Consider the following 27853-nt stretch of genomic DNA (forward strand, 5'->3'; position numbering starts at 1 on the left):
GGATCTCTGCATCTGCTTCCATCAGTCACTGGATGAGAGTTCTACCACGACAGTTAGGGTGTTTGGCCATCTGATGACCAGAGTAGGTCAGTTCGGACTTTCTCTCAACCATTGCCAGTAGTCTATTGTGGAGGTGTCTTTGTGGATTTCTGGGGACCTCTCTAGCATTTTGTTTCTTCCTATTCCCATGGAGTCTTCATTTCGCATGATCTCTTTTGCCTTGTTGTCCCTCTCTGTTCTTGATCCAGCTGGGATCTCCTGCTCCCCTAAGCTCTCTTTCCCTCGACCCTTGTCCTTCATTACCCACCCCCCACGTCCAATTTGCTCATGTAGATCTCATCCATTTACAGATTTACAGAAGTAAGAAAATGGGAAAAGCCCAGAGGCAAAAAAACAGACGAGTTAATTAAAGTTAAGAAAAGCTGGCTAGAAATAAGCCATGCTAAGGCCGTCAGACATCCATAATTAAGAATAAGCCTCCATGTGTGATTTATTTGGAAGGTGGGTGGCAGGGCTCCCAAAAGAGCAAAACCAAACAGTAACAAATTCCTATTTTGATGACTGATTTTTCTGTTTGTGAGTGCTGATTTGTGAATGTTTCAAGGAATTGACCCATTCATTACATCTAGATTGTGAAACATAGGGCATAGACTTATCCCTAACATCCCGTTAATATAAATACACTGCTGCCCCACAAACCACACACTTCTATACTTTATCCTGTAAACACCGATGGCTGCAGTTTGAGTTATTTTGAAACTTAATTTAGTTTCCTCTGAGACTTCTTTGGTCCACGTGTTATCTTCCCATCATGATCCTCTAGATTAATTCTACTGTGGTCTGAGAGCCATATCACTTCCTACAGTGTGATATGGCTCTCTTCCTTTCACTTGGCTACAGTGTGTTTTGTTTTCCAGAATACCATCAATTTCCATGATTTTCATGTATAAGTTGAGAAGACTATTCTTCCTCTGTTGCTCAATGAAGCATTGTAGAAATGTAAATGAGACCCAGCTGATTGATGTTTTTCACTTCAAACATGTCTTGACTGCTTTGTTCCCCTCTGATCTGTCAATCACTGGTAAAGAAAGGTTGAAGCCTTCAGCTATAATCATAGTCATTTACTTTCTCCTTGTAGATATATGCACTTTTGCCTCAAGTCTTTGATAAGCAGTTGTTAGGTACACATACATTAAGGATAGGTATGTCATTTAGGAAACTTTTATGATATAATTCTGTCTCAATTCACAGGGCCACAATAACAAAAGACTTTAGAATTAGTGATTTATAAGTAGAAAAAAAATATTTCTAGTCCATCCTTACGTGAGAACAACCCCCAGCAAATTCCCAGAGGTTTCCATCATTCAGGTACTAATCAAAATGAGGAGGGTAGCCCTTTAGATCTCATAACTTCCTAAAGGTTGTACATTTTAATAACATCACCTGTGGTCTTCAGAAGGTTTGTTTATAGGAAGGACAAAACATTGAGTCTACAGTAATGACTTTATTATCCCTGTTAATTTTTCTTTATCTGAAATCTGTTTTGTCCAACAGCTTCTCTACATTTCTTTCAACTACTGTTACCATTGTACATATTTCTTCATCTTGTTAATTTTCATCTATCTATGCCCTGATATTTAATTGGGTTCCTTCGAAGCATCACATACTTGAATATATAAATTTTAGTTAGCTCTGAAAATACCTTCTTTCAGTTGGCATATTTGCATTTAAAGCAGGCATTGATACTTAAATAAACAGCTACCATAATTGTTACTTGCCTCCACATCCCACCCTCACCATTATATTTTTACTTATGATTTACTTTAGCATTTTACTAGGTTGAAATGCTCTGCTATTTTAGTCTATCAATGGTTCTGATATTCAAACTATATTTAGTTTTCTCATGGGTTGTCAATGTGCACTTAAAACTAATCCAATGTCACTTTCAAATAATGCTTTACAGTTTTCTAGGCAATTCAAGTACTTTAGAATAGAATCCTCTGAATTTTACCTACATTTCCTTTGTAACAGTCATTAATTTCTCATATCCAAAAGCTAAAACAACAGAGAAAAATAACATTATTATTATTTGCATCAAACTATCTGAATGACTAACTTAAGGGGAACAACAACAGCAAAACAATTCAAGTTTTAAATTTGTTTCTTCTGTAACAGTCTTACTTTACATTAATCTGAGATTTTGGCCTGTATTATTTCCCCTGTGTCTGAAAAAAATCCTCCTAGCTTTATTTGAAAATTAGGTCTACAAAGATTTTCCTCAATATTTTACTTATCTGAACAAGGCTTTATTACTCTTTGATAATATTTAGCATGATAAGAATTTTAAGTAGAATTTTTTTTTATTTTAGCACTTAAAAATCCTTCATCCTCCATGTTATAGCACACTCCTGGCTTGCATAGTCAAATCTCTGAAAAGGAGGCCCATGTATTCTTCTACTTTCTCATCTAAAATGGAGGGATATTTTTCCCAATAGGGTTTCTGCAAGTTCTTTTCTCTTTGTTTCTTTGCATCTCCAGAATTTAAATGTTAGGTTAGATAGACACCTGTGCTACTTCTTTTCTTACTGGATGCTTTCAGATCAGTCCAGATCTTTGCTTTGTTGTCTATCATTAGAGAAATTATTGTAGTTGGTCCACAGGCCTCAAATAGCCTGTTCTATTATTTTTTGTTTGGTTGATGTTTCTGTGGGTGGTTCCACTTAAAGTTTTGAAGTTTCTATTGACATTTTTTTTTCTTGTTCCCTGATTCTTTCCTCTACTATGTTGAGTCTGTCAACTCCACTAAACACATTATTCATTCCTCTTATACTATTTATTTGTATCAATCTCTTTTTGTCTTTATTGGAGGTTTCATCTGATATTGTACATCTTTTCTTGTTTGCAAATGCTGCTTAAATTCCTGAGCAAGTTCCCTACCAGCCTCTTTCCCATCTCTAAGTCTGAATGAGGTTTGTTCCAGTCCTTTAGGTTATGCTGTCTTTTTGCCTTGTTTACTTCATGTAAATGTTTTGTTGTTAACAGCTTGTTATATAAGGACATAGAAGCAACTGGATGCATAGCCCTTTAGTATGAGGTTTTATGACCAGAGGTTAGTCTGTTTATAATTTGCTATGGATACATGCTATCTTTGAGTTTCCAAAGAAATTACTTCTTAAATAAGCGCTTTTGTTGAGGTGTAGCCTCCTGTTGTTACACAAAAACCTCATTTATTTGGTTAATAGAGTCAGTAACAGAGATTTCTGTAATCCTCTGGCTTAAAATTCAGTTTGTTTTTCTTATTATTATTTTATACTTATTCAGGTACATGCCCGTGTGTGTGGTGTATGTGTGTGTGTGTGTGTGTGTGTGTGTGTGTGTGTGTGTGTGTATGTGTGTGTGTTCAGTGTAGCACATTCCTGCCACTTAATGTGTATTGGTCAAAGGACAACTTTTGCTAGTGACTTTTTGCTTGTACTGTGGGCCCCATAAAGGATGGAAGTCAGGCATTCAAATAGGTGATTTTGTCCATAAACCATCTCCTGATCCCAAAATTCAGGTTCTTTGAATTAAGGTTCAGTCTTCTTCGCATGAGACTGTGTCCTGGGTTGTATCGTTTACAATTTTTTCGCAGGTTCTATTTTGTCCTTGAGATCTGTGCCCATAAATTGTTATTCAGCCTTTCTCCCTCCTCCTCCTGTAGTTAGAGTTTTCCTGCCTGGCCCAGTCAGGACAAATCTCTCTTACCCGCCAGTCTCACAGTCACTCAGACCCAACTAAGTAAACACACAGAGACTTATATTGCTTACAAACTGTACGGCCGTGGCAGGCTGCTTGTTATCTACCTTTTCTATCTTAAATTAACCCATTTCTGTTAATCTATACTTTGCCACATGGCTTGTGGCTTACCAGTGTCTTTACATGTTGCTTTTCATGGCAGCGGTAGGTGGTGTCTCCCTCCAACCTTCTACTTCCCAGAATTCTCTTCTCTCTTGTCCCGCCTATACTTCATGTCTGGCCACTGGCCAATCAGAACTTTATTTACACAGAGCGATATCCACAGCACTTCCCCTTTTCTTTTTTGTTTAAAGGAAGGTTTTAACTTTTACATAGTACAATTACATATAACAAAACAATTATCTAGCAAGAATTACAGTTACAATATTAAAGAAGATATCTTGTATCATAACTGAGGAAATTATAACTATCTAGTCTTCAACCACATCAAAGACCTCAGAAGGATATAATATTACCTGAGAACCGGGAGAAGGATGTAAGCATTTTTCAGGAGTCTTGCAAGAGTAGATAGAGACAGCTGGCAGCCTGGACAGTCACCTAATGTTCCAGTTGGGACATCTGTTTTCAGCCCACAGGGCTAGAGTCTCTTGGTCACTTCTCTCAGTGTCCTGTAGAATGTCTGGCAGTTTCCTCTGTGAAGCAGGAACCTGAAGGACCATTTTGTCAAACAAAGTTTAGTGGTCACCTTTCTATGGGTCCTGCATGTCCAGTTGATCAAGCAGTCCAGGCAAGAACAGTTTCTTGCCCAAATGGCTATTTTTGCCAAGGTGAAGATAAGATATGAAGTGTCTTCAATGCCCATTCTCCTCTCTGAAGTAAATTGGTATTGCCAGGAGCAGACATGTCTCACTGTCCAGAAAGTCTAAATTTTAAAAATATTTTAAATGCCATATTCTGTAAACCTTTGAAGTGTTTGAAGAGTACCTGTCTATCTGAAATATCTCTGTGTATATGTAGAAGACTTAACTAACATGGCTATGAGTATGATTATCATAGATGACCAGTTATTAATCTATTTTTAATTATCCATTACAATTTTAAATGAGCTATATAAACATAATACCTTAAACAAGAGTAGAAATATACACACAATATAACAAAATTAACTAAGTTTGTATCAATAGACTAAAATCTAAACCAATGTAAAACATTTTAAACAAGTTGTTGCTCTTTAGAAGTAAGTTCCCTAATCTACCCTTTCATCCTATTATATCTATATCATATTCCCCTTTCTTCTTTAGAAAGAGATCTCATTTATAATCAACCCGCTTTAAAGAAAAATATTGTTTGTTTGTTTTTTCTGTCCCACACCAGAGGGCTCTTCTGATTTGGGACACAAGAATCTCTTAACCTTTTCTTTTATATGTCTGGGTTTGGAGAAGGAGTGAGCCAATTCCATCTCCAAAGCCAGCTTGATAATTTTGGGAATGTGGGCGTAGTTTCTCTTACTACTTCCTGCTGGGGGGGGGGGCTGTATCTTATGGGGATACAAAGAAAATTTTAGGATTATAGAGTAGTCCATTAGGGTGAACCTCTGAGCCAGTTGCCTTGAAACCATTCTGGATGTCAGATCATCTGGGCCATGGTGTCATTGGAGACCTTTCAGGTGGCCTTGGCTGATCAAACCTGATATATCTTAATCTGGAACAAATCCATAGCCTCTGGCTTTCTGTGGAAACAAAAGCAGAGACTCCTTTCCAAAGCAACATATCCTTATATCCAAATTTTGAAGTCAAGGTACCTTTAAAATTTACATTTTTGTTTAACTCAACAGCTTTTATGATCAAATCTTCTTTTGTGGTTAAAAATCCCAAAGACAAGACAAACCAGATTCTCTGTGTAATATCCATCTTTGTAAGACTGAAATGCCACTGTGGCTGCTGGCTCCACCCACCTCAGCTTCCCAACATGGTGGTGGTACAGTTTACTGCCAGCTCTGGGTCTGGAGCCATGTGTACCATCAACTATCAGAAGCAGTGCTATCAAAGCAGCGCATAGCCCAGAAACTTTTTTTCTTTTTTTAAACTAGCAAAGACTAAATCTACCACGCAGCAGAGTAAAGTGCCATTTGTAGACTCCTCATTCCCGCCATAAAGCAGGTCAGACGCACATGCCAGGAACCCGCCATAGTAGCTGAAACCGGCAGGCTGCCGCTTACTTGAGAGAGACAATTAGGAAGCTGTTTTTAGCTCCGTCTTAGAATCTTTTTTCTCAGGTTTTAGGTGGAAACTCTTGCCAACACGTTGGACGCCATTTGTAGTTAGAGTTTTCCTGCCTGGCCCAGTCAGGACAAATCTCTCTTACCCGCCAGTCTCACAGTCACTCAGACCCAACCAAGTAAACACACAGAAACTTAAATTGCTTACAAACTGTACGGCCGTGGCAGGCTGCTTGTTATCTACTTCTTCTATCTTAAATTAACCCATTTCTGTTAGTCTATACTTTGCCACATGGCTTGTGGCTTACCAGTGTCTTTACATGTTGCTTTTCATGGCAGCGGTAGGCGGTGTCTCCCTCCAACCTTCTACTTCCCAGAATTCTCTTCTCTCTTGTCCCGCCTATACTTCCTGCCTGGCCACTGGCCAATCAGAACTTTATTTACACAGAGCGATATCCACAGCATCCTCCCACCCCACTCCCTGTCTTTCTTTATTTTAGAAGTGGTTTTGCCGGGTGGTGGTGGCGCATGCCTGTAATCCCATCATTTGGGAGGCAGAGGCAGGTGGATCTCTGTGAGTTCGAGGCCAGCCTGGTCTACAAAACGAGTTCCAGGACAGCCTCCAAAGCTACAGAGAAACCCTGTCTCGAAAAACCAAATTAAAAAAAACAAAAAAAAAAAACAACAACAACAACAACAAAAAACCGAAGTGGTTTTCTCTGTACCTCCAGGGATCTGTGAAGAGTTGTTCAGTTTCACTGCATTCAGATGCTGTTCTCATTTGTAAGGAGTGTGATGGTGATTTCCAAGCCCCTTGTATATTACACCCAACAGTGTATCTTTGTTCTTTGTTCCTTTTTAATTATTAGATTTCCATTTCTGCAACTGCACAGTTCAAGATGGCAGTTTATAGTCCTACCTTATACCCATATACCAACTGAAGCTCATCAAATAAAATTTTGAAATGGGTTAAACTTTTAATATTGACAGCATTGCTGTTATTTTTATATTTTGTTAACTTAGATTATCCTCTATTAAGCTCTTATTCTGAAAAGAAATCTACATGTTTGCTATTCTGGATATTTTCTTTCTGTGAAATATATTGGAGTACTTGTTTTTAAAGTTAAACTATGTTAAACCATGCACTTCTAAGGATGAAGCTGAATCTTGGTTTTCTCCTTTGACCCATCTATGGTAATTAAACGCAGAACCACTGAGAGCTGCTGAGGCTAAGACAAGCCGCACCCTCTTCTCACTCATCCCTTCTCTCCACTACCTTTAATGAGCTAGATACTCAATGAAAAAGGAGAAGTGTTTCTGATATCCCAGGGTATCCACTCCAGGAATCCAAGTCAACACAGAAAACTTCCTTCCCTGCTACAGGAATATGGAGCTTCTGTGAGATACAGCATTGGAGTTCAGGAAAGCTAAGCAGTTTGTTTCTACCTTTACCTGGATGCATAATCGCTACTAAAGCAGCCTATTCTTCTGTAGTCTAAGCATGAATGCTTTTATATATATATATATAAAATCTTCATATAGCCTCTTCATAGATATCATTAAGTTTTCTTCATATACTTAAGTATTTGGAGTTGATCTGTCAAAAATATTTTTTTTGTTATATATATATATATATTAAATATATTATAATTAACTTAATTTCACATATCAGCCATGGATTCCCCTGTCCTCCCTCCTCCCAGCACTGGCCCCAAACCACCCCCCATTCCCATCTCCTCCAAGGCAAGGTCTCCCCTGGGGAGTCAGCCCAGCCTAGTAGACTTGTCAAAAATCTTAACTGTAACATTATAATAAAAAATGTTATATCTTCATTACATGTGTCAGTCTTTTTGCTTTTACCTTTAAAACTGAATATTGATGTAATTAATCCAGGGAGATTTTATATTGTAATGTTAAAGATTTTTTTACATATTACTCTGATTACTAAATGACTTGAATAATACAAATCATTTAATATCCAACCATAAAAAGTTATTTTCTCTGGTTATTTTTTTAGGTGTATATCATTGAGGAATCAGGACTAAACATCTTGATGTGGTCCATGATCCAAAATAAAAACACTGGATGGACATATGCACATGTACCTTTCTCTAGTTACAGTCCATTCAAGGTGGCATTTGAGGCTGACTTGGGTGGAAAGGAAGACATCTTTATTGCTATTGATGACATCACTTTTACCCCTGAGTGTGCTTCTGGAGGTAAGTGATTCCTTCAGAAAATAGGAATAAACATTAGTTTATTTTAGTTTATATTAGTTTCATATCTAAATATACAGTAATTGGGAGATTCAGATGAATTGCATTTACTTCTGAATAAAGTCCTACTCCTAAGTGATGAATATATATTGCATATATTAAGAGGCAGCCTCTCTGTCCATGAACTTTGCCATGAAAATTTCATGACTTTTAGGCAGCAAATTAACAATGCACTAAAGTAGTTTCAGAAAGGCCAAGAGAACATGCTTTAATTGATACAGTTTTGCTGCCTACCTTTCTATTCCAGACTTTACCATAACTGCCCAAGGCAAAGGTGCCTCAGGTGCTGTCACTCTGCAAACTATGTTCTCCTCACATGTTGTGTCAGTCTTTTGCTTCCTCTAGCTGCTTCTTTCTTTCTATTTGTCTCAAACCACCTAGAATAGTCTCTGTATTCCAGCTGTACAGCTAAAATCCTGTTAACTGACACTTGAATCTCTGCTATTTAGAATGTTTCCAGTTCAGTGGGGCTGTTTGTTCTCTTGTAAATCTTCAATTATTAGTAGACAGGAGTCATGTTCTTTTAAAATGTGTTCTTTGGCTGGGAAGTTGCCTTGGTTCTAACATGAATCTTTTTGTTTGTTTGTTTGTTTTTTGTTTTTTGTAACTTGAATCTTAAAAGGTCTTAATAATAAAAATAAACCCAGAGCCAGGTATTGGGGTGAATGCTGAATGATCAGAGAAACAGAACAAGCCACAGCCACCTCATCTTGCCAATCCCTCAGCTGATCCTGTTTCCTCAGACTGGAAACCTCTGAGTCTTCATCCAAAGTGAATCTCAGCTGAACTGCTGCTCAAAAGCCTAAAAGCTTAACCAGCTCTAATTCCTGGTTTCCATGCCTTTTATACCTTTCTGCTTTCTGCCATCACTTCCTAGGATTAAAGGAGTGAGTCACCACCCTTTGCTCTTTCCAGTGTGGCTTTGAACTCACAGAGATCCAGATGGATCTCTGCCTCCCAAGTGATAGGATTAAAGGTGTGTGTGCCACCATTTTCTAGCCTCTATGTCTCTGTTCTCTGACTTCAGATAAGTTTATTAGGGTGCACAATAATTTGGAGGACACAATATATTACCACACCTTGGTGGTTAAATACTTGTTGTCAATCATGAAGACTAGAGTTTAGATCCCTACAGCCAATGCAATTGCAAGGTGGGCATGGTACTCCACCTGCAATTGTAGACCAGGAAGCAGAGGCAGGAAACCCCAGAGAAAAGCTGGCTTACAAAACTAGCCATATCGGTGATCTCAGGGTTTGATCTCTGTCACTGAGGAAGCAGGAGTTCATGGTATCAGGCAGAAGAGTAATAGGGGATGACTTTTGAGATCAACCTCTGGTCTCCAAATGTGCAGGCACCCACGTGAAGTTATACACATAAACATGCTCACATAGATACAAACATGCATACATATACATACATACACATCTCATACATAAAACTAAAAAAGAAAAACATTGAGTTCTTAACCTTTGAGTTTAACTCCAGATGCTAAGTCTAATAAGGCAATCTTATTCCTTCCAAATGAAACACCGGACTGCCTCAATTGTAATCACTTCCATCAATGTTGTTCAGTTCTCTTGGTTATATTTTATTAATAGTTATATTTGTAATATTTTAGCAACAGAATACACATTGTTTTTCAGTTCCATGGCCTATCACAATGGCTTTATATTTCTTCAAAATTGAGAATATATAGCTTTGTGATTTTCAAAGAATTCTCCTGGGCATGCAAATTAGGACCACAGAAAGTGTTTCCCTACTACTTTAGCTGGGCACTGCAGGGACCCAGGCAAATGTGGCTTCCTGTTCCCTGACCCTGCTCCTCTGAAGCAGTCTTTGAGTCCATCTCCTTTGTCTCTATGGCTTTTTGCACTCTGTAGATGTTCTTGTAAGAAGCAGAACAAATTCAATTTTCTTATTTTCATTTCTAAATAAAGATACTCTTTTTCTTACCATTGTTTTTCTAAAGGTAACTCTCTTGCCATTTGAGAGTAAATGCACAGCCCTAGTCATTTCCTTTCTCAACATCTCCTAGCAGCTGTTGCCTAAACATGTTCTCTGGCAATCTCACATACAATAATATGTATATTGTATATATACATATACACAATAAGAGCTAAGAATGACTGGAAGATACATGAGTGTCTGTAGTATGTGTGCATATGTTTGTGTAAATATGAATATGTGCATGTGTGTGTGTGTGTGTTACACTGGTTTTTGTATCTTCAGGAATCAAAGGATATAGCTCATATTTTACGCTTAATGAAGAAACTATATTTGGCCTGAAAATTGCTACTTATATTTACTATATAATAACAATTATCATATCATATTCTCTAAATAAAATTACTCATTGGAATTAATGCCAGGGAATATGTGAACAACTGATTGATGCTGATGGAGTGATAGTTCTTTCTACATGTATTATATAGTAGACTTACCACTGAGAGGCTCATAAACAACTAATACCTGGGCTGGGAAACCTTGGGCATCTTCTCTGTCAACCTTGTGGATTACGTGTGCCTCTCCCCAGTGCCATTCACATACTCCCAAGTCCAGAGCCTCCAGACAGAGGGAGTCTTTGCTGATGGGTCAGAAGCTTTAGAAAGGAATAAACTAAAATAGTAATTCTGAAGGACCAGTTGTCAAATTCCACAGAAACCTGCCAGAAAGTCTTTAGAACTACCCAGTAAACCTGAAACAGCTTCATTGGAAGATCTGGGGAGAAAACAAAGATAAAATAAATAACATTTGAAATAAATGTAACTATAATGTACAGTGTAATGTTAGAGTTATATTTTAAAATCTTTAAGCAATGTTCTTTTAGTGCTGGTACAAATATCCCTCCATGTGATTTTAGTGCTATAATGAAAATTTTAGCGACATATTGAATAGGTAAATTATCCATTGAAAATATCATAGGAGAAAATATTCATAATATGTCGGTGAATGTGAAGAACATAACTAATATCAATAGAAAACTGTGTTTCTTTTTAATAAATATAGAAAATGACAAAAAAATATGAAATCATATTAATAATCTGCAGATACCATCTGTGCTGTCAGAAAGAGCACACAAAATAATGTATGACTCTGAAAAAAGGAAATAATTATTATTTTTTTCTTAGTATATTTTGCTATATTGTTAAATGTCTACATGAAACAATTTTATTTCTAGTTGTGAAGAATTCTATATGAAATAAAGTTATATGAAGATCATTGCTTTATTTATTTTTATTACCATTATTGTGTGTGTGTGTGTGTGTGTGTGTATGTGTGTGTGTGTGTGTTGGTGTGTGTGTGTGTTGGTGTGTGTGTGTGTTGCTGAGGATTACACCCAGATCCTTGTACATACTAGACACATTTTCTTATCTCTATGCTATACCTCAAACTTTACATCATTATTTTAATCTTTCCCCAAAAAAATTATTTATTGGAACTAATATAAGAAGCCATGGCATAAATGGGTTTACTTTCATTTCTTTGAGTCATGTTTTCTCATTGTTATTTCAAACAATAAAAACCCAGCTTTTTAAAACTTTGAGAAATACAAAGTTTCATGAAGCCTCAGCTGTTTACTATCCCAGGAATCATTCGACATAAACCTTGTGGATGATCCATCTTTTGTTTTTCAGTCATCTGATCCTTCCTTCTACACTGTGTGGCAGAAATATCTATGCCATGTAAGAAAAGGTCACCTTGAGTTTCTTTGCACCAATAACATCCCTCCAGTTGTGTGAAATTTCCAGGAAGCAGCCAAAAACTCAGAATTTGTACACTTTCAAAAAGAGAACAGGACTATTAACTTCTGAGAAATATTTGCTAAGACAACTCAGAAGCAGTCAGTATGAAGAAAGTCAACTTTCTTTCCTACCTGGTCCAGTGGTGCATGTCTGTGGCACTTAGCATCACTGAGGTTAAGACAAGAGGATTTTTAATTTTAGAACACCTTTGGCTAAAGAATGAGAACCTGTCAAGAAAGTATCAAAGAGGGAAGGCAAGACAGAGGGAGAGAAGGTATAGGAAGAAATAAGGGAAGGGAGACAGAAGAAGCAAACAAGGAAAACTATTTACCAGTTCTGCTGAGTAAAGATGAGTGCTTTATGTAAGATTTAAAAACTGATAACTTTTAATAAATTCCACTCTAAAATACATATTTTGTTGACTAGAAATCCTGAGAGTGGGACACAGTTTTCCATTGAAATATCCTTATAATATGGGACCCTGTACAATGTGTGCTTGGTGTGTGAAGTGGGAGATAGATATTTTCATAATTCCTTCCAGTATTAATTGATCTCTCAGCCCTCCACAAAGGGAAAATGAAAACTCTTCTGATGTCTAGATTGCTTGCTCTATTCATCTTCCCTCAGTTGGCATAGTTCAAACATCAGTAAGACAGGTCATTAACTTGGATGATTTTCTGTTGACCATCTAACAAGTCCTACAAATTCTAAATCAACAGAGGAATGCATTCATTTTCATATAATACATTTTCTTTTTTTAATTGTTTTTTTTAATTGATTATCTGTGGATTTTCCAACATGCATCCCCATTCCACTTATCTCCCCATCCCTTCACATCCACACTTGGCCCCTGCAACCTTCCTCTCTCCCCCCAAAAAATTAAAAGAAAAGCCAAACACCAAACCAGAAGAAAAATAAGAAGAAGCAGATGAGGAGGAGGAGGAAGAAGAGGAAGAAGATGACGACAATAAAGGAGAAGGACTCAAAGACTGATTCTGAGAAGCAGGGTCAGGGGACAGGGAGCCACATGTGCTTGGATTCCTGTAGTGAGTAGCTGTTCCAGCTTTGACCTGGAAGTACTACCCCTAGTGAGGCATCATCATCATCATCATCATCATCATCATCATCATCATCTCATCGTGGAAGCTGGTAGTGTGGCCAGTTGAGTCACACAACTTTTTCTAGTCATCTTTACTTGTCAGTGTTCACTGCTATGAGTCATTGGTCACCAGAATATGTTGTTTGATGTCCTACCCACTACATAAGCACAATAGACATCCAACTTTGCTGGTGGCTTCCAAAAGTTCAGAAGGCTCTCTTGGGTGACTCACATGGACATTTAATTCTACATCTAATTTTTTGTTGTTATTGTTAAATGGAAAGAAAATCAACCTTAAATACCCAAGACAGATTCGAAAGGAAAGAAATATTCACCCAGGGTATCCCTTTTATCTTGACTTGCTAAATAAAATTGCTGGTAACTATCAAGGTGCTAACAGTATAAAAGAGAATTTGGGGCAATTCAAAACAAGGAAGCTAGGGAATCTTGTGGAGGGGTATTCATTTATTTGTTTTGGTATATTATGACTGCGGAAAAATAACTTTCTTTCTCATTCCTGAATGGAGGCCACATTCTTGTTTCCTATCGCTGGACCTACACAGCAAGCCCAAGGAATAATTCCAGCTGAGATGTAATCCCAAAGTTTAAGTTATTTATATATTTATGTGATCAATACCATTGGCCATTTTCAACCACTCATCTCTAAGAGGAAGGCTGATAGTTCTCTGTGATGTATGTTCTACCTTTGGCCTACTCTGAGGTCTTTATCACATTTGTGTAATAGAATACAGTTCACACTGTGGGTGGCTTTTCCATGGTTGTCCTTTGGATTTCTTCCTTTTATCTGTCTGAATTCCTTCCTATCTAATGCTCAGCAGGGAAGCAAGAGCAAGCACCCTTTCCTTGCCATGGCAGGTGGAGTCCCCAAAGGAAGTTGAACAAAGGATGGAGGTTTGGCCCCTGGGACCTGCATAACTCTCACGTCTAATGAAAGATTCTGGTTCTTATTTTCTTACCTTCAAGTCTAAGGAATCCACTTATAAAAGCAGAACAATGCCATCTTCTAACAGACAGAAAGAGTTTTATGACTCCCACAACAGCTCTAAAGCCTATTAATCTTCCATAATCCAATAGATGAATTAAGATTGATTGATAATCTTTTTCATTGAGCATGTTTTTTCATTCATTGCTATTCACCTTAAAACGAGGTCAATTTATGAGTTGATGCCAAACCATAAAATTGATTCATGCATTCAAACTATTTTAAATAAATAAAATTTTATCTCCAACTCCTACCACATACATGTTATGTGTACTGACTTAAACTTTATATGATTCCCAATCAGTCTTAAAGTCAAAGATCACTTGTTACTGCTATATTGAAAATTAACAAAGTGGGGTAATGGCAATGGGGATACTTTAATACAGCAAAAGCAAACTGTCCAACAACAAACTATGAATGTCTTAAATTGCACAGTAACACACAAGGGAATTGCAAACTTAAAAGCTAAGGGTTCTAAAATAGAGTGCAACTTCCTGTGGAGAGGATTAAGGATACTTCTTGAAGAAGCCAGCTTTGGCTTTGCCCTTGAAATCAAAGAAGGATTTTCACAAGAGGGGATAAAGGGCAGGGAGTTCTTAGCCAGACATTCAGCAGGACTAGAGTTATGGAGATAGGAGCACTAGGAAAAAACAAAACAAAACAAAACAAAACAAACAAGAGGGCACTAGAAAAAAAACAAGAGGTCTATCTACTTTGAAAGGATCATTTTTATAGACATTGATAACAAACTGTTAGTGTTAAAGGGTAAAAAACTAATTTGGGAGTTGGCTGGAATCTTTCAGTAATTTTCTTCTACAATGTATTATATGAATTTATGTATTTGACTGCTTTTACAGTGATTCTTTCTCCCCATCTGTCATTAGAATATAGTGTGTTTTATCACTTGATGTAAATGTTATATCATTTTCAAGAGTGATTAGGAAAATAAGAAGACAAGATGCATAGCCCAAAGTAAAGTAGTGTGAAAATAAATATGCTATTTTGACTGAAGAGACTCTCATAGATGACTACTGATTTAGGATTGGCCAAAGTATGCTTCCAATTGGCACTTTTTTTATTATGATATAGTAAATATAGAGGCAACTAGAGAATACTCATAGTGATGCCAAGGGGATAGAATCTCATGCTCCAAAGGCCAAACTCAAAGGCAATATTTATCTTCTGATAAATATTTATCTTCTGATAATGTTATCTTCATATAATCCATACTTATTTTTTTGACTTGGATTTCCTTTTGTTGTATAAAATAATCTTTTACTTATTGTGGTAATAATGATAAGAGATTTACCTTTCTGAAACTTACAATATAATTAGCACTGGGAAACGTGTGTGTGTGTGTGTGTGTGTGTGTGTGTGTGTTTACATAAATAGTTGCAGAGAATCTATGAGTCATGATAAGTCAATGAAATGAAACCAAAAGGAATTAAATAAAAACCTAAAGAATTTGTTCAGCAATATATTCAGAGTATATTCAGAATAAATGGTATAATAATAATAAATAAATAATAAATAAAGACCAAAATAATAGGTCTTAAAATGGGTACTTAGATGAACACAGAAAGGCATTGAAAAGTTGATGGCATTTCTTTGTAGTTATTAACTGACAAAAGATGTTTGAGTATAATAAATACCCTTACCCTGGAATAAGGTTTCTTTGGCAATCACTCAATCCATAATGGCAGTCAGGTGAATACTCTGAAAAATTAAGTTAGTATTTGTATACGTTGTGAATAGATCTTGGGGAAATACTAGCACATGTCCAAAAATCCAAAGTTATCTTTAGCCAAGAGTTTTTATGAATTATGATTAAAAATTATGTTATCACTGTATAACTTTATACAATATTTTTAATGATGGTATAATATCCTCAATATAATAACCAATTTATAACTGATATCTTGTATGTTACAATAAGTATCCATACTGAGTCACCAAGAATGGTCCTATTTACAAATAGATTAATTTTTGATTTTTGGAACTAAAATTTCTTGTGTCCATTTTCCTTTCAACTCAATCAATGTTGCTTTCACTAGGCATATTCATCATATAGATAACACTTACCAGGTTATCCTTGGCAATCATGAGCTTGTAATGAACATCTATGGAACTCTTGAGAATGCCCCACTAAGTGTCATTATGCAATCACTTTGCTGTGAAGCATATGTTTCTCTCTCAACATGACTGAACAATGAAACAGTGCTCTAAGAAGGACAAAGAGACAGTCACAATGTCAGGCACTGGAACAGTCTACAGAACACAAAATGAAGTGGAATGTGGGGGTCAAAGGGAAGTTTGTTTACTAGAGAAGCTGAATTGACAGTTATTAAACCTGTTTCCACAGAAACATTGTTTTATTCTAAAAGATACTTTTCTTTCTTCCCTTCTAAAACCTACTAGAAAACAAATCTCTTATATAAAACAACCCTCACATTTAGGTGACTAGAGAGATGGTTCAATGGTTAGGATCACTGGCTGTTCTTTCAGAGGACCCAGGTTCAATTCCTAGCACATACATGGCAGCTCACAACTGTCAGTAGCCTCACTTCCAGAGGATTTACTTCCCTCTTCTGCCCTCCATGAGCACTAGATATGCATGTGGTGCATAGACCTACATGTAGGCAGATACACTCATACACATAAAAATCATAAAATTTAAAACCTCACATATAACATTGTTTGTCAAAGCTGTTTATGGATAATTCCAAATAGTTCTGAAACAATTGGTAGAGTCCCCAGCATCTAGATACAAATTATCACTTTAGTTGAGAAAGACTAGATTTATTTAAATATAAGGGGAGGACAGTGTTAAAAGAGCTTTCTGATATAGATACAGATATAGATATTGCTTCTCTGTTCATTATTATTACAGTATATTCAGTCAATGGGAATAGTCCATTAGGCAATGCATAACTAATATTTAAGATACTGAAATAGAGAAATATATATATTGAACTCATGCCCTCAACTGTATGTGGGTAATGAGATACCACTATTTTCTCAAAGGAAAGGCAAATGTTTCCCCTCTTCAACTTGGAATTTCCAAATTCTATGTGAATTCAAAGCTCTGTTGGAGGAAAGATGCTGTTCAGGTACTAACGTAGGAGAGCAACTGAAGTTTCCTGATGATCTATACTGTTTTAGGAGATTTTATCTTGCTTCAGAATGCCTGTTCTGAACTCTAGCTCATGCAGTAAAGACCTAAAGTCTACATCAGTATTTCTGAGCCCATTTGCTGTTAAAACGCAAAAAAGCTGATAGTCACGTGCTTACAGCAGAGTCAGGGCAATGGCCCCTTATACAGTTTCAAGATAACACTTGTCAACTTCTACCTTTACTCTCTGCTGCCAAAACAACGTATTTGCTAGGGACATAAATAAAGGAAAATAAACTCATTTGCTACACTCATGAATCAGCTCTAATATAGAAAGAATAATCTACTGCAACCTAGATAAGATGTTTGTATAATTATAATTGCAGATTTCAAAGCACTAGAAACTTGTGATCCTCCTTTTGAGAAATTTCATAGGTTATAAGATGTGAGTTTTGTTGAGTTAATTCTATTCTCTTTCCCTGCCATCAGGACTGTATGATACCTTTGAAGAATCATAGCTTGAGAACAACCCTAATTCACATAATGTATAGCATCACGCCAAACTGAATCAATATTCCTCAGTTCTCTCTGTCTCTCTATATATCTCTTGGTGTGTGCCTCTCTATGTCTCTGTATCTCTGTTTCTCTCTCTCTCTTTTCTCTGTCACATGCTCACATATACACATACCCACAAATATTTCTGAGCATCTCTCTTTGTTTATGACTCTTTGAACCTCTCTATTTAAATTGTATTCCATGGGGTACAACAGGACAGTGTCAACATAGAATATGCTGTTTTTCTAATGTAAGACAAAGTTTTCACTGTAAGAGCATGGCATACTCTCTTGTGAAGTAGCTCTCTAATGCAATGCATTTTCAAGGAAACTCATTATAGTTAAAAATTCATCTGACATAATTTCCCTTCTGCTTACACTGTCCTTGAACCTCAATGCCATTAGTTTAATTCATCTGACAAAGCAAATTTTTGGACATAGTGAGACATGGAGCTATACCAGAACACACTACATTTACCTGCTTCTAACCTGTATCTCTACATTCCATGAACTTGCAGAGGTTCATACATAGAAATTTTAGGAGTGAGTTATTAGACATGAATAACAGGCTAAATATAGGTCCTATTTTGGTAATTGTGCATGCAAATATACACATAAAGCTTAACACTAGTGTTGGCGTTTATTTATATATACTGACATCAGTATATATAGAATGTTTGTGTTGGATGCATAACCATACATATATATGACTTATGTAGTATGGACATTGAAATATTCACAGCAAAAGCAAGTAGAATGCATAGGGATTTACTATACTCGCCATATATAAAGCAGTTCTTCAGTCATAAGCATCTTAACATGAGTGGTACATTTACTACAGTCAAGAAGATTGCTCTACACTGACACCTCATTATAACACAAAGTTCATACTTTACATTAGGGTTCACCCTGGCATTGACATTGCTTGGTGTTGACAATTCAGTGTATTTTGACAAATAGCTGATCATTAGATGATATAGAGTAATTTCACTGCTATAAAAGCCCCAGTGTTCTGCCTCTCCCTTCCTTCTTATTCTACCACCTCTGGCATTCCCAGAACTCATTGTTTCCATGGTTTATTCTTTTTCTGAATATCATGTAGTTGAAACTACAGTGTACAGCTTTATGAAACTGTCTTCTTTCATTTGCAGTAAGAATTCAAGATCGGACTTAGGATGTTCAATGTGTAAAAATGGAACAGTTGTCACAAAGTGCAATGAGAAATGTTAAGCTAAATAATTGTATGATTCCATAAATCATAGCACATAATCAATCATTAAACTTTCAATTTTAGAATTGGGTGGTGGTGGCGGCGCCCGGCGGCGCACGCCTTTAATCCCAGCACTCAGGAAGCAGAGGCAGGCAGATCTCTGTGAGTTCAAAGCCAGCCTGGTCTACAGAGTGAGTTCCAGGAAAGGCACAAGGCTACACAGAGAAACCTTGTCTCGGAAAAAAAAAATAGAAAAATTTCCTAAGTAAAATTTTCTTAAAATATGCAAGCAAAATACTACACTCAGATCTAAAGGTAAACAAAGTGTTTCTTACAGGAATTTTAATTTTATTTGAACACTGATAAAACTCATTTATCTCAAAAGCAGGGTGGAGATATTCTGTACTAAAATGCAGAATTGACATGAGGATAAAACAAGAGACTTAAAAGAAATATTGAGCTAACAGAAAAGTGCCTCTAGCCTAGAGCCTACCTAGACTCCCATGAGAAGTGAAACTTCATGTTCTTCTTGGATCAAAACTATTTCAGTGGAAAAGTTGAGAAGGAATTCAGAGGAGGTTTAATTTTAAACAAGGAATGTGTTGGTAGTTGGCTGTGCTTTAGATCAGGGTCCTCAGGAGGCCAACTCAGGAGGCCTATTCCTGCTGAGAAAGTTCTTTGGAGAAATCTCCCTGGAAATTCTCCCCACAGATAAGCAAAAGAAAGAAAACAGATTGTGAGAAGAAATGATTGGGGTCCAGCTGAGTTCGTGTTTGGAGGTGACTTTTGACAATGCTGTGGTGAGCTCTTAGGTTGCATTAGCCCTACAAGAAGCCCAGCAAAGGTTTGTGTCTCAGGATAAGACACCATCAAGTTTCCTCCTTCCACATTACATGTCCATTGTTCCAGCACATTGTTAACACCCTTTAACTATTTTTAGTACATTTATTTATTCTTTGTGTGTCTGTGCACATGTACATGTAGGAGCATACCCCCAATAAACACATGGAGATCAAAACACAACCTGATAGAGTTGTTTCTTTCTTCCTCTCTGTGGTTCTGTTGACCAAACTCAGGTCAGCAGGCTTGGCAGCAAGTACTCATATCTGCTGAACCATTTTATCAGTTCCCACAAACGCCCCTGTTAAATACTACAGCTTCTGAGGGTAGATAAGGTATATTCTTTTATCATATTTATGTATTTTGTACAATTGATAATTCACAATTAGAAGTTAATTTATTTGAATTTTGAACTGTTTCATAATTATACAACAGTAAGTAAGCCCTGGGATGATTCAGTGCTGGGCATAGATATAGACAAAGCATCACAGCAACAACATGCCTTGCTCTCTTTTTTCAGATCTGGCCTTACCTCAGCCATCACTGTGTGAAGAACACCAGTTTGCTTGTATGTACACAGTCCAGTGTGTCCCTGCCTCAGAGAAGTGTGATGGACAGGAAGATTGTATAGATGGATCTGATGAAATCGATTGCTCCCTCAGCCCTTCTCCTCAGCTCTGCAGTAATACAGAATTCCAATGCTCTGAAAGCCAGTGTATCCCATCTCTCCTGCTATGTGATGGAGTGGCTGACTGCCACTTTAATGAAGATGAATCCAGCTGTGGTGAGTTGTTTCACTAACTCAGTGTTCCAGGAAGAAATTCTGTCTGGAAATGATGGAGTTTGACAGATGAAGTCAAAGTCTCTAGAATATCCCCATAACCATATCATCAATAACAGCATGTTTGTGTCTTATGTTGCTAAACAAACTGTGTGGTTCTTGCTTTCTGTTTCTGTAAAGACTCCATTTGAGGTTACACTAACTTCTATTAAATTTATTTTCTCATCCATTTTTCTAGTTATCTTTTTTAACACATTTGTGGAAATGTATTAAAGTAGAGCAGTTATTACTTATTTCTATCTTTTTATTCTTTTGGTTTTTCGAGAAAGGGTTCCTCTGTGTAGCTTTGTGCCTTTCCTGGAACTCACTCTGTAGACCAGGCTGGCCTCGAACTCACAGAGATCTGCCTACCTCTACCTCCCGAGTACTGGGATTAAAGGCGTGCGCTACCACCGCCCGGTTATTTCTATCTTAAATGTTAAGAAAGATAGCCCAATTCAAGACATAGACAAATAATTGATTATAACACAGACACAGGCACACAGACACACAGACAAACACACACACACACACACACACACACACACACACACACACACACACACAGGTTTAGGACTGGAAAATTACATTAGCAGATGTTTTGTCATTAAGAGTTCATGGTGTTTTCATATGACTCCTCAAACAGCCCTTGGTGTTAGCTGTCCCTCCCTGTATTTCCTTCCTTACCCCAAATCTTTCCTCACCTTCTCCACTTTATCCTCCGGCTTTACTCTCCCCCGTTTCTCTACAACTGTATATTACATTTCCCCTCCCTTGGGAGAGTGTCACTCTCCCTCTCCCTCATCCCATATTCTATACCTAACTTCTGTGCTATGTCTGTTTGTAAAGGAAAAGCCAGTTTCCTCTAGTGCAGTCTCACTGGGTATATTAGCCTCATGCAAGGCTATGCCCAACAACAAGCAAGAGATGGTGAAAACAAAATGAACTCAATGATGTTTGTAGACTTTTTGTCTCATAACTCTTTGCTTGGCCATTTTTGTCTTGCTGGTCTTTTATTTTATTGCCATGTTTTCATATTTCGTGTTTTCATGCATTTTGCTTTTGGTTGTGTATATCGCTCTCTGTGTGTCTTTCTTGTGATTTCTCTTATTTTTTTTAATAATTCTGATTTGTTTGCTTGTTTGTTTTCTATAAAGAGAGAGAATAAAGTCATATAGTTCTATGGATGAGGAGGTGGGAAAGATCTAGAGTTGGGGGAGATGAAACCATAATCAGAATACATTGAATGAAACAAGTTATTTTCAATATAAAAGGGCTTATAGTATGTTAAATACTAAGAATATAGAATAATTTGAAAATCCAAGGAAAATATCTTAGTGTTGCCAATGTCATTCCTCATCCATATAGCAAAGTCAGTAATACCTAAACTACCAGAATAATAGAATTTGAGTCAGTGCATATAACCCAAAACTCTGCACTCAACACTTGCCATTTTTGCTTTGTGTAGTCTATTTAAGACAGAGAGGGGGAAAATGTTGAGAAATAATTGCATATAGTTAAAGATGATTAGCCAATCATGTTGATGTTCAAAAGTCATTAGCATCCTATTTGTTTATTTGCTTGGTTCTTTTTCAATTCCAAAAAACATAATAGAGATTATAGTTTCACATGAAGAAAAGCCATTTAGGGACATATCCATATGAATAAATCAAGGAACAAAGTGCAAGGGGATTTAGTAATCAGCTAGGCATCTAGAAATATGATTATTGGAAAAGGAGTAAAGCAATGAAAAGGTGGGGGACAGCCTCTGGGAATTAAAATTTTTAGTCTCACATTAGTAAAACCATTTCTCTGCCTTAGACTTGAGGATTGTTCTGCTTCTTGTTATTTCCTTGTTTTTCTTGCTGCAGTTAAAAAAAAATTCAGGTCTTATTTTGTTATTGGTGAAGTAAGCAAAGGGAGATGATTCCAGATAAATGTTGCCAAATTATTTATTGCTGTTCCCATCGTAGCTCTAATGTAATTTGGCTGACAGAAATAATATGTTCAATATAGTTATCTGATGTCATCTGATATTTGACTTTAAGGTAGAACGCTAGTTAAAGAGAAGCCTAGCAGACTGCTGTGTCCTTATGATTTCAAGTATTCATTGGAAACATAGCATCTGAATACATTCTTCTATGAAGTTCTGTTCCTAAATGGAATCCACATAAGGAGTGCATGAAGGGTAAAATGCTACAGCAAAATCACAGAAGTGGCTAATGAACACAATTCGTCAAATATTTCAAGACATTATATTTTATTTCTAGGCTCTGCTATTCAGTTACAACGTCTTGTGTAAATTATAATTCAATCATTTATTCACAGACCCGCAGTAGAACCCTCATTGACACTATATCTTGTTCTGGGCATTATACTGACTAGTTTTATGTCAATTTGACACAAGCTAAAGTCATCTGAGAGAAGGGAACTCTAATTAAGAAGATCAGGCTATAGGCAAGCCTGTAGGACATTTTCTTAATTAGTGATTGATGGGGGATGGCCTAGCCCATTGTGGGTAGTGCAATCCCTGGGTTGGTGGCCCTAGGTTCATAGCAAAGCAGGTTGAGCAAGCTATTGGGAGCAAGACAATAAGCAGCATGCTTTCATGGCCTACATCAGCTCCTATCTCCAGGTTCCTGCCCTTTTTGAGTTCCTATCTTTACTGCTTTTGATGAACTGTGAGTGGCATATACCCTTTCTTCTCCCAATTACTTTTGGTCATGGTGTTTCATCAATAGTAACCCTAACTAAGACAGGTATCACTGATACCGATAGATGCATTTGTCTCAGGATGTAGGTGCATACTATACTGATGCAGAAGACTAATGAATAAAGGAATGTAATACTGTGTGATGAGTGACAGGATAGGGATAGACACTATATTACAGGGCATGAGGCACTTTCTGACTGTGGTGCTACATCTATGCCAGAGTTATGTGAGAGTGAGATCAATGTGGATCAGTATTGATCAGGCTGGAAGGAGAGAGATTAGTTAGATATTGCAGTTTCAAAGTACAGAGATTGATTAAAATGTGGTATGTGATAAAGATTATGAATTATTTATGATATTATTGCATAAGGAAAATAAGAAAAGACTTTCAAATGACTGAAATTCCCTATTTAGCCATCAGGGTAGCTCATGTGCCATGGTGGCAGCTGTGAAAATAAGAGAAACAGACAACTCCAGACAAGCTAGCTAACAAGGAAGACCCAAAGAGGGATGCATGGATTGCTCTGGGAAAGGGAAATAGATGGAATATCCATGAGTGAACTGGGGGTAAGGGATGGGCAATGGAAGGTAGGAGATGAGGGATGAGAACATAAGGAAATGGGATGGTCCAGCTGTAACAAGGCTGGAGTGGGAAAGCAATGAGGGAGATACCATGATGGAGGGGGATATCATTGGGATAGAGAGAAACCCAATGAGTGCTAGGGAAGTTGCCATGAATCCCCAAGGATGACCCCAGCTTGGACTACTAGAAATAGTGGAGAAGGTGCCTGAACTGAACTGGCTTGCCCCAGTGATCAGATTGGTGAATACCCTAACTGTCATCACAGAACTTTTCTTTGGTGACTGATAGTGGCAGATGCAGAGATCTACAGCCAAACACCAGGCAGAGATCCAGAAGTCCAGCAGGAGAGAGAGAGAGAGGAGGGATTCTACGAGCAAGTGCATCAGGATCATGATGGGGAAACCTGCATAGATGACCAAACCAAACTAGTGGGAACTCAGGAAAATTGGACCAATTTCTGTGGAGCCTGCCTGGGACTGGACTAGGCCCTCTGCATGGCAAGACAATTGTGTAGCATGCTGCTTGGGGAGCCCCCTGGCGGTAGAATCAGAATCCATCCTTGGTGCATGAGTGGACTTTCTGGAGCCCACTACTATGATGGGACACCTCATGCAGCCATGAGGGAGAGGGAAGGGCTTGGGTTTCCCTCTACTGGATCTGCCTCCCTATTCGAGGCCTTGCCTTCTTGTAGTGGGGAGTGGGGGTGGATTGGGGAAGGCTGGAGGAGGGGAAAGGGAGATCTTTGATTGGTGTCTAAAATGCATGAAAAAATTTCTTAATAGAAAAAAGACTCAAGGACAAGAAAAAATATAACACAATTAGAAGGTTAAAAAAAAAGAAAATAGGAGAAACAGAAGGTTTTGTGGGAAGATCATGACTTCATATTATATGTTATTTGTGAAACCTATGATATACTCACATGGAGATGAATGTTCAGAATGTGGTTGTAAATGTGTACCCAGAGATCAAAAGAGAAACACAAGACATAGAAAGATTCTTGGCATCAGCTGCAGGTATAGATGAGATAAAATAATTTTAAGAAAAGCTAGATAAAATCCAAAGAAACACCTGAAGTGTAAATAAGCAAAAAATAAATACAAACAGGTGTTGATTACATGAATACAGAAGGGTATTGTTGAGGGTCCAACAAAGAGTGTGGCAAGAGGAGAAGGCTGGGAGAGGGGAACAATTAATAAAAAATACATTTGAAATGTTATAGTAAAGCCCAAGCTTTGGGACTAGAGGTATGGTTCAGTAGTTAGGGAGTGTAACACTCGTACACAGAACCTGAGTTTGGTTCCTGGCACACATACATGGGGCAGCTCACAATGGCCTCTAATTTCAGATGCTCTCTCATGGTCACCATGGGTACCTGCATTCACAAGTGCACAGATCCACGGAGGCAAATGAATGTAGATGATTTAAAAGAGTGTTTTAAATACTCATTACTTTGTCTGCTAGCTTAAAAATTGATTTAGCAAAGCAAATATTGAAAGGTACTGAGAGGACATGGTCATAGGGGAGAGAAAACCCTCACTTCTGTCCTTTTAAGATCCAAGTGGCTCCAAGAATTAAACTGTAAAATAAGTTAGCAAAGTAAGAAATGGGTTAGCAGAAGGAAAAGGGTTTGCATGGCACAGAGGCCCCCCATACAAACTAAAAACCATAAGAAGCAGTCTGGTCAGTGTTTATGATAAACTGTAAAGATGGAAGATGCATGGGAGACAAAAGATGCTCTAAAAAGGAATCTACAGCATTATTTTGCTCTCAGCTTCTTGCCCTAGGAGATAACATTGTTGCTTTTTTTTTTTTTTTTTTTTTTTTTTCTATTACGGAGAGTGTCTTTCACATGGGACTTTTATCTAATGTTGTTAAAGAGGTTGAAGTGATATCCCAACTGCCGCTTTCCAAGTGTCTTCCCTTAAAAAAGTCAAGGCACAAAAGAGATATGTTTTACATCCCAGAGACAAAGGAGAGCCACAAAAACAAAGTGATGAACTTAGATAGAGGTTGTGGTGTCCTTAAAGAAAGCCAATGGGAGTAGACCACACTACAAATAAACCTAATCGTTCTGGAAAGTAGTCTACTCCCTGGTATGCAACTCCAGATTAATTCAATTCTGTATATTATGTGTTTTAGGAAAAACAGTCCTCAACGTGGAAACTAATTTTGATATTCTTACTTCCCTTCTCTAAATTCCTTATGTGTATGGCTTTCTGTAAACCAGTGAGCATTGGTTTAGAATGTCTTTATGAGTAATGGCTGAAGAAGAAACTCTCATTTCAGGCTGCTCTCATATCTAAAATAGCATTTATTCTTCTTACTTCTACGACATGGAAACTATCAGCTTTGGGCTCTTTGGTCTTACCTCTATTTTCTGGCCCTATTTTAATTCAAGTCATTGCTGGTGTTCATGCTGATCTTTTCTGTGAGTCATTTTTTTGTGCTTCTCTTCTGTTTGGTAGTGTTGCATGTCTGGAGTGTTGGGAATATGTTAAACTATGACTTACAGCACCATTTTTCTAGAAAGTTTGCGTATTATTCCAAAGCATCAATTAGAACTGATATTGATCTAAATTTCTTTCTCACCCTGCTCCTCTGAGTTTTAAGGTTCTTAAAAAGATTCGTCAAAGGCAATATTGGTCATTCAGAGCTTTTTAAAATGTAATTTAGTTCTACAAAAACAGTTTCGTTTTTATCTGATGTAATTAATACAGTGGTACACAGTATCTTTTGGAATACCTTAGTCAAACCCTTATGTTAAAACTTTAAAAAAGAATAGAGTGGGAAATTCCTTGCACTGGATCAAAGACAATTAACTCACAGTCTATTCAAAGCAAATTGTTAATTTTTGCACTCCAGGAATAAAGATCAGTATACATGGCTCTTATAAAGATTTTGTCAACTATATCACATAATATTCCCTTCTGGAAGTACAATCAAGCAAGAAGAATTATTTGGGGTGCTTCATCCAATTTAGTTTTGAGATTTATTATCAAATTTTAATGTGAACTTGGACATGAAAAATGGTGTTTTTTAAGTCTATGTATCTCCATTGACTGAATTGCTGGCTCTGAAAAATTGAAGCAGTACTTTGTATTGAGCAATCCTTCCTAAGGTGCTGAAATATCAGTTCACACTAATATCTGTTATTGAATTTCCAGTAATGTAAGATGTCCTACTTAGCACTTCCAGTAAAGAGCAGAGGGAAGAATTTGTTTTAGATGAGAGAACAGAACTGAATTAGAAAGAAAATAGTAATATTACAATGCAAAATAATAACAAAGGGAATGTATTACAAAATTTACTCAATAAAACATCAGCATCAGGAATATACATCCAAGGAAGTATTGGACATAGAAAGCTTTCCAGAACATAATCCAGCTCAAAACTAGGAAGTTTCCTTATGAAAAAGGGACAAGAAAGTGTTGAGTTAATGTTTAGGGTGAGCTATGTAGATAGACTGTATCAAAACACACACACACACACACACACACACACACACACACACACACACACGATTCTTTCCATGTAAGTATGTCTAAAAGAGTGAAATCTTAAAGTATGTTTTAAATTTTTAATTTACAAAACAATCCTTTAAAACTGGGTAGGCATAAAACCTATACAATCAATTAGTATAAGTTAAGAGATAGTTCAGATGGGCTAAAGTTATCAAGGCTTGAACCATACATAGAGATGGGTAACTAAACACTCAGGGGAAAGAATGTAATGAGTGTTCTAGAGGGTTAAATCATTATATAATATAAAATAGTAAATAAATTATACTTCAAACTAAATAAAACAGAAAATATAGTATTTTCTTCCTCCTTTAAAAGGCAGAGATGTTTATAAATAATGAGTATATGTGAATGTGTCTATATGTTTATCTTTATGTATAAATATATACACACAGTATTTTTAAGTATACATTTTTAGTTTCTATGTA

At 37.0% G+C, this 27853-nt stretch overlaps 1 protein-coding gene across 1 annotated transcript in view; it reads left to right on the forward strand.

Annotated features, from left to right (window-relative positions):
• The window catches only part of Malrd1 (MAM and LDL receptor class A domain containing 1), a 594884-nt gene that overhangs the window by 468889 nt on the left and 98142 nt on the right, over window positions 1–27853 (forward strand). Inside the window, exons 32-33 of the mRNA XM_036188969.1 lie at window positions 7971–8172; window positions 20312–20575. Of these exons, the coding sequence (XP_036044862.1) occupies window positions 7971–8172; window positions 20312–20575 (466 nt within the window). The remainder of the gene's footprint in view (window positions 1–7970; window positions 8173–20311; window positions 20576–27853) is intronic.

The sequence above is a fragment of the Onychomys torridus genome, chromosome 5, assembly GCF_903995425.1.
Source record: "Onychomys torridus chromosome 5, mOncTor1.1, whole genome shotgun sequence".
Classification (NCBI taxonomy): Eukaryota; Metazoa; Chordata; class Mammalia; order Rodentia; family Cricetidae; genus Onychomys; species Onychomys torridus.